We start from the raw sequence: 8,439 nt of genomic DNA on the forward strand, positions 1-8,439 counted from the left end.
CAGGCTTTTGTGAGCTACAGGCTAATGGGTTGAGGGTTTGAGGTTAGCTGTATCTGTCTACTGGCAAAGAGTACAAGGTGGGCGTGTCCACTCAGAGTCCAGGCAATAAGTTCATTGGTTGCAGAAGGGAGAGAGTCTTTGTGGATGTTCATTACTTAGGAGGTAAGTCTCCATCTTCCGCCAATTAAGCATCTATGGAAAATCAGTCTCTCAGTTCTGAAGTTCTATTTTCCATGTCTCTGGGTCCATTTTAGACTGAAATCCTTCCACACCTGACATAGAGTCCCAGATGGCCCACAACCATGGCTCTGTTGCATTGGCTGTGAAGCGGGGGAGCAGCGGGGGGGTGCAGCGTGCGGGGAGGGAGGTCTTTATCCATCCTAGGAAACTTCAGAGCAGTAAAAGGGGCTTCTCTTTATAGGACATTGCCCTGGAGGTCTTTTTCCAAAATGGATATTCCAAGTTTCTTGTCTTCCACAACAGTGATCGGAGTAAGGTATTCAAAAGGTAAGAGTTTGAAAATCCTCTGCTAAGGAAACTGATCAGGAACCAACAGCAAAAGGACAGCTGTGTTCTCAGGAGATTGCTCTCCACCCACAGTGAGCAGGGTTTAGGTTAGACTCGAGAAAGAACTTACCCAAACTCTTGAGCTATGCAACAGAGTAAAGAGAAAACCATAAAAGCTCCTTCTCTCGATCCTGGGGAACAGACTCCATTTCATGAACTGAAGTAATTTGGGCCAGTAAAAACTGAAGGAAGGAAAAAAAATGTGCAGACACAACATATTTAATGCATCTTCCAGAATTTTCTGGCTTTATTTTTTAATTTTCCAAGTAATTTTTTTTTGGCTTAATCTTTCTTTTTGATCCCAGTTGCCAGTTTTAGTTGCTCTGACTTCATATTTCATTGGAAAGAATTCCTAACAACTGATTTCCCACTTCTGCACGGAACATCTTTTTTTCTTAAAGAGAGAAGCATACTGTCTTGGTTTAACTTAACGTTCTCCAAAGAGATTAATCAATCTAAGAAATTTAAGCTAGATCTTAAATTTTATATTTATATTATTAAAGTTAGAGATATGTGAATGTGCAAAGAATCTAGAAGGGGTCAAAAGGCAGATTCCTAGCCATGAACAGATGTCATAGCAGCTGGGTTAAAAGAGGAGTGGTCATATTCAGCTCCACTTGGGGCTAAAAGTCCTGAGGTGAGATTTGACACCCCTGGCCTGCATGTTCCAGGCCATTTTGCGCTCAGAGATTCAAGCCTTACCTTCCTGCTGGCACCAGGACCAGCTGCTGGGTCCCAAGGACAGGGCCAGAGTGGAGAAAACAACTCTTGCGGAGAGGCCATCTGAGCCAGCTCTGGGCACATCTCCACTGACTGTGATTCTCCCTCTGAGGCTCTTCCAAGGACTGCTGTTATATCGCCTCCTAAAACATCTTCAAGTTCCATTTTAAACCAAACTGATGAAGTAGACAGGCAGTGCTGAACCTCACGTTCAGGTTCCCTTATGATTTCTTTGTACTGCATGAAGTTTTTCACAGTTGAGCTGGAAGTCTTCTATATCCATAGCTCAGGCAGTGGATGGCACCAACCATGCCCCACCCTTGTTCAAGGAGCATTAAAGCAAGATGGCACCTGTCCCTGGAGTACCGCAGTGGTGGCTGAAATCAGCAATGGAAATGCCTGTGCCCAGCCCAGAGGAGGTCTCTAAAACATGTAATTTTGATTGCAACCACTGTTTTATTGTTATCATTGCCATTATTTAGACCAGAGCATCTAATGGCAGAGGGTGCTAATGGGATGCCTCAGAGGTACACCCAGATCTGGGCACAGATGGGGTTCACTGGAAGGGCAAGAATGAACCTGATCTCTAGCCTGCTTCCAAAAATATTTTCCTGGTGGTGGAAGGGTCCTGACTGCTGATAGAATAATCCTTTCCCTTTTTGTCTAGCTTCTGCTCTTTCCAACCCAGCTTGAAAGGAAAAGGCTTCACGGAGGACACGCTCAATCTAAGGTAACAGGTTCAGGGGGGAGGCCAACCACGCGCTCTGGGCGAGGTGCTGGCCTTGCCCTGATTTTCTTTGTTTTCCTGATCCTCCTAAGAAGGCATGCAGAGAGCGCGGCAGTCTGCGGGCCACTTAATCTTTCACCCTCCCTTCCCCGTGCAGCCTGTGTCCTCCTGTGGTTCCCTCTGCCAGTGAAACTTCCAGAGACTTGAGGTCCCAGGTGCTCTGTGGCTTGTTCAAACCAAAGTGGCAGAAAGCTGCCCTCCGCCTGCGGTGGGTGTGGACAGGGTTCCCATAGATGTGTCAACCTAGGCCCAACCTTGGTGTCAGGGCTGCGTGCTGGGGTGTGAGCAGTCCCAGGTCGGTCCTTTCTATCCGAGACTCTGAAATCTCAGAAGGTAAATAAATAAATGTATGCTGACATGTGAATCAGACACTCATTTGTGAATCTATGAGATGGAGCATCTTTAAATGCTCACAGCCCCTTCCCCAGGCCCCCCTTTACAAGTACCATATTCTCTGGAAGCCAGTGCTGGATCAGTAGGTGCTTTTATTTCAGTTAGGAAGGGGAATAGGAAAAGGATGGTGGTTGCTGGTTTTCTCTAGGATTATGTAGGCTTCGGGCCAAGGGGAGTTGTGTTGAGAATATTTATAATGACTATGGAATGGGTGTCATCAAGTCATTCACAATTATGTATCCATGGCTTGTTATGTCTGGTACTTGTTGCTTGACAGAGGAACATGGAAAATACTCGAAATCTGCCCATTTATTGTGTTTACATTCTTATGAGAAAGGAAGCAAAATGAGTGAAATGTAAAGCATGTTAGAGAGTGACATGTATAAAACTAGCTGGTTTTGAAAGCATAGGAGGGTTTGAAATCTTAGGAGGATAGGGAAAGCCCTCTTCAAGAAAGTTAATATTTGAATTAAGACTTGAACGAAGTGGGGAGACAAGTTATTCAGAAAACTGAAGAAAACATTGTAAGCCAAAGGAAGAGCAAGGACCTCGAGGGTGGTGAAATGGGCTTGGCTGGGGCCGTAGTGGTTGGGGTGCAGAGAGTCCGTGGGAACAGAGACAAGAGAGGTGACAGAGCTCTTGGGGCTCATGAGCCCCTAGGGGCTCACGCTGATGGTGTCAGCTTTTACTCTGAGTAAACGGGAAGCATTGGCGGGATCTTGTGACCTAACTTATATTTTCAAAGACTTATTTTGTCTTCTGTCGAGAATAGAACACAGTAGGTCAAAGGCAGAAGCTGAAAGATTTGTTAGGAAACTCTTGTAGTAACGCAGATAAGAGATGGTGATGCCATACACAAAAATAAACTCAAAATGGATTAAAGATCTAAATGTAAGACCAGAAACTATGAAAGTCCTAGAGGAGAACATAGGCAAAACACTCTCTGACATAAATCACAGCAGGATCCTCTATGACCCACCTCCCAGAGTAATGGAAATAAAAGCAAAAATAAACAAATGGGACCTAATTAAACTTAAAAGCTTCTGCACATCAAAGGAAACTATAAACAAGGTAAAAAGACAGCCTTCAGAATGGGAGAAAATAATAGCAAACCAAGCAACTGACAAAGAATTAATCTCAAAAATATACAAGCAACTCCACAGCTCAATTCCAGAAAAATAAACCACCCAATCGAAAAATGGGCCAAAGAACCTAACAGACATTTCTCCAAAGAAGACATACAGGTGGCTAACAAACACATGAAAAGATGCTCAACATCACTCATTATCAGAGAAATGCAAATCAAAACCACAATGAGGTACCATTTCACACCAGTCAGAATGGCTGCGATCCAAAGTCTACAAGCAATAAATGCTGGAGAGGGTGTGGAGAAAAGGGAACCCTCTTACACTGTTGGTGGGAATGCAAACTAGTACAGCCACTATGGAGAACAGTGTGGAGATTCCTTAAAAAACTGGAAATAAAACTGCCATATGACCCAGAAATCCCACTGCTGGGCATACACAACAAGGAAACCAGAAGGGAAAGAGACACGTGTACCCCAGTGTTCATCGCAGCACTGTTTATAATTGCCAGGACATGGAAGCAACCTAGATGCCCATCAGCAGATGAATGGATAAGAAAGCTGTGGTACATATACACAATGGAGTATTACTCAACCATTAAAAAGAATACATTTGAATCAGTTCTAATGAGGTGGATGAAACTATAATATACAGAGTGAAGTAAGCCAGAAAGAAAAACACCAATACAGTATATTAAGGCATATATATGGAATTTAGAATGATGGTAATGATGACCCTGTATGCGAGACAGAAAAAGAGACACAGATGTACAGAACAGTCTTTTGGACTCTGTGGGAGAAGGCGAGGGTGGGACAATTTGAGAGAATAGCCCTGAAACATGTATATTATCATATGTGAAACAGATTGCCAGTCCAGGTTAGATGCATGAGACAGGGTGCTCAGGGCTGGTGCACTGGGATAACCCTGAGGGATGGGATGGGGAGGGAGGTGAGAGGGGGGTTCAGGATGGGGAACACATGTACACCCATGGCAGATTCATGTCAATATATGGCAAAACCACTACAATATTGTAAAATAATTAGCCTCCAATTAAAATAAATAAATTAAAAAAAAAGAGAGATGGTGATGGCTTGGATTGGGGTGGGTGGCTGTAAAGATGGTGTGAAGCGCTCAGATTTTGGACATGTGTGGACATGACTGAAGGCACATCTGGTGGATTTGTTGACAAGTCAATTGTGGGTGGCTTATATGTATATGAGGGAAAGTGCTTAAGGATAAGACCAAGCACTGGGGCTTGAGCAATTGGAAGATGAAATGGGGAAGACCACAGGAAAAGCTACTTTGGGGAAGTAGTAGATATCAGGGGCTCAATATTGGATGTGTTAATTTTGAGATGCCTGTCAGCTATCCAGGTGGAGATGTCATTCAGGTTATTGGATATGTGCTTTGAAATTCAAGGCAGAGATGCTCTGGAGAAATACATACCTAAGCTCATGGAAGATGAGCTTTGACAAAATGAGGAAGCTGGAGAGCTGGTCCAAGGCTCTGGGACCACCCAAACAGATAGGGCACATGGTGAAGCTGTGCTGCTAAGGCCAGCCATGGGCTTAAGGATCAACCTGATCTGGGCTCATAGTAAGTGTTCGATAAATTGTAATTCCTTTGCTTAGTTTTAGAATCAACTGCTGTGTATTTTGGGTGTGTGTACAGAGCAATTGATTAAATATAGGCATCTGTGTTCTCAACTCTTTTGAGTCTCTCCCAGCCCTTCTCCTACCAGCCAAAGGGGGCTTTCATGAGTTTCAAAGGGGAAGGCAATGGTGGCTCCCAGCCTTAGAAAGCCATGGCTAGCCATTGCCTTATGGCTGGAATGAACTTGGCCATTTTTTATTTGGATTACCAAGGATAATGCCCAGCCTCCACACCAAGTCTTTAAAAATGCTGCACTATGGATGCTTTAGTGAATGTGACTTTCTCTTCTCTGAAGGAGGTGCATGGTCCATTCTGTGGGTTTCCACCTGGTCCAGGATGCTTGGCTATCCTATAGGTTTTTATATCTTCAACCCCCAGCTCTTCATAACTGGCTTGGTCTCTCTAGAGACCATCTCCCATGTATAGGAAACCAGATCTTTTGGGTATGAGAATTTTGCCTGGAATCTCAGTGACAATGGCTGCCTCCATATCTGAATTCCAAGGAAGGTCTACAGACTTGGATCCCAAATGGAAAATATTGTATTGGCCAAAAATTTCACTCGAGTTTTTCCTTAAGATGGTGCAAAAAGCCCAAATGAACTTTTTTGCCAACCTGCAAAACCTAGGGTAGCCTGGGATCAGTAATCCATCTGTGTCTCCCCATTGTACAAGAGTAGACCATTCTGAAGGCAGCATGGTGGCATAATCAGACATCTGTGGGGGCCAAGGCTCTGCAAGCACACAGGAGTTTCCAACATAAAGCCAACTGGACCCCCCTGGACATGTGTCTGATGGCCAGAAAGGTCCACGATGTTAAACACAGGCAGGCTGTGGGCAGATGTGAGGATAGCTGAAGTTCCAGGGAAAGGGAAGCTCGTAGGAAATAAACATGTGAAGAAACACACTTCTTTATACTTAAAGGTATCTGTGCCCTCCCACAAAGGGCTGGAAATAGTTTCAAAACAAAATATGGGGTATTATGATCCCTTACGAATTACCCCTAAACGCCTTTAAAGGACAAAAACATAGATGTGATATCAGGTACCCAAAGTGATCTAGCTTCTGTAATTGTCCTGAAACTAAGAAAACCCAAGCAACTGTGCTAGGTTACAACATTTCCCAGTGACAGATAATAAGAAACAGATGGTGTGAAGGACATCTTTTTTTTCTGGAACATACTTTCCTTTGGCACTGATAAATAGGGTCATGGATAACAAAGAAGTTAATTCCCTTGTTTATAAAAAATGAACAAAAAGCGCTGAAGAATATAATTTTCTCTATTGATTCACTGAAAAATAGAGCCCTAGCATTTGGACTTCTTCTGTACAGACATTTCTTTGGGATGCTAACATGATCTGGCTCAGTTCCATTCCTTTCTGGGGTGATCTCAGCTCCTATTGAGCTCAGAGTTTACAAAGCTCAGAGAAATACAAGGGCCAGATGCCTGTCCGGCTCTTCCTCTTTCTCAAATCTCTGTTGCACGCTACACACGTCTTTGAATGGGCTAGAGGCATCCTTCCACAGCCATGGTCCCTGAGGTCTGAAATATTCACTTGCCACACCATTAAGACAAAAGTGTCCCTGGACTGGAGGAAATTGTCGGTTGTAAGGCAGGGTTTGTATTCGGGGCCTTACTGTATTTGTAAATTCTGAAAGGTTTTCTCAATTTTATAGCTAATTTAAATGTAATGGTTAGGATGAAATTCATTTTTTGGCACGAAGTTCTGCAGTTAAGTAAGTAGTGTCCTGTATAGATTTCCTTTAATGAATGAGTTTCCTTCATAGAATATCTTTGAAACATAATGAAAGGAAAAGAACTTAGAAAACCAAACATAAGCTATAAATCCCCATAAGAAGAGGATCTTCCGTGATAATCAGGGCATCACTGTTAGCAGCATGGAGGCTAAATTTCAAGTACTTCATCTTCCCATTTCTGCCGCTTCAGTCACTACTCTCCAGAGGTTGTCACTGAGGCTGAGAGTCTGTAATGTGCATGGTTACTTTGACAAAGAGAACTTCAGCTCCATCACTGAGTGGAGAAACATGCTCCGTGGGCGTCTTGGCGAAGCACAGCCTAGGAGGCCAGTAGTAGGGGCTGCACAACTCAGACCCCGGGGTTAGAGCAGAACCGCTAGAACCAGAGGTGAGCTAAGCACCACGGGGAACAGCCAGTGCCCTGGCGTTGTGGAGCTTCTCCCATGGTTGGCTCAGTGGGCAATGGGCAGTGGAACCCGGTGACCAGCGGTGAGCTCTGCCCGGGTGCTGCTCCCACCTCGTTTTGGCCCCGTTTCTGTTGCTCCTTGTCTTTGTTGCTCATGTTTCCTCTTAGCTGCATTCTTACCCAGGCATGCATGTGTGCTAAGATGCTTCAGTCAGGCCCGACTCTTTGTGACCCTACGGACCATAGCCTGCCGGGCTCCTCTGTCTATGGGATTCTCCAGGCAAGAATACTGGAGTGGGTTGCCATGCCCTCCCCCTGGTGATCTTCCTGACTCAAGGATCAAACACTGTGTGTCTCCTGCATTAGCAGGTAGGTTCTTTACCACTAGTGCCGCCTGGAAGCCCTGTCCTTATCCATGACCTCAGACCTATTTTGAGGCAGAGGTCTAACTGAAGTCCTTCTCTCTGCACCAAGCCTGGCCCCTTTGTCCAACCAGCTTCACCTGGTCAGCTGCTCACATGGGGTAGTAGACAGGTATGTTAAAGTCCAGAAGTGTGAAAGGAACACTTGAGGACTCACGGTCCGCCCCCCCCCCCATTTGCTGCTTGTGCCTAACCACCACCAGGAAATCTGGAGTGCAGATCAAAAAGCCATGCATTGTCTTTTTATTATTTTAACATCTTTCTCAGAAATATTCAAGGATAAGATCAACATGGATAATTTTGCATTAGTCCAGTGATCTGAAGTTAAGGTGCTTTTTCCCCTAAAATGCCTTAACCCTTTGGGATGGTTGAGGAACTTTAAGCTTGCCATGCTGCTGCTGCTGCTGCTACTGCTGCTGCTAAGTCGCTTCAGTCGTGTCCAACTCTGTGAGACCCCATAGACAGCAGCCCACCAGGCTCCCCCGTCCCTGGGATTCTCAAGGCAAGAACACTGGAGTGGGTTGCCATTTCCTTCTCCAATGCATCAAAGTGAAAAGTAAAAAGTGAAAGTGAAGTCGCTCAGTCGTGTCCGACTCTCTGCGACCCCATGGACTGCAGCCCACCAGGCTCTTCTGTCCATGGGATTTTCCA

General features: G+C 44.8%; 1 protein-coding gene across 2 annotated transcripts in view; it reads left to right on the forward strand.

Moving 5' to 3' along the window:
* Window positions 1-8,439, forward strand: part of WDFY4 (WDFY family member 4) — a 248,632-nt gene that overhangs the window by 180,067 nt on the left and 60,126 nt on the right. For both annotated transcript variants that reach the window (XM_070782345.1, XM_070782347.1), the window contains exons 46-47: window positions 422-507; window positions 1,955-2,017. In XM_070782345.1, the coding sequence (XP_070638446.1) occupies window positions 422-507; window positions 1,955-2,017 (149 nt within the window). The remainder of the gene's footprint in view (window positions 1-421; window positions 508-1,954; window positions 2,018-8,439) is intronic.

The sequence above is a fragment of the Bos indicus genome, chromosome 28 (genome assembly GCF_029378745.1).
Source record: "Bos indicus isolate NIAB-ARS_2022 breed Sahiwal x Tharparkar chromosome 28, NIAB-ARS_B.indTharparkar_mat_pri_1.0, whole genome shotgun sequence".
In the NCBI taxonomy this organism is placed as follows: domain Eukaryota; kingdom Metazoa; phylum Chordata; class Mammalia; order Artiodactyla; family Bovidae; genus Bos; species Bos indicus.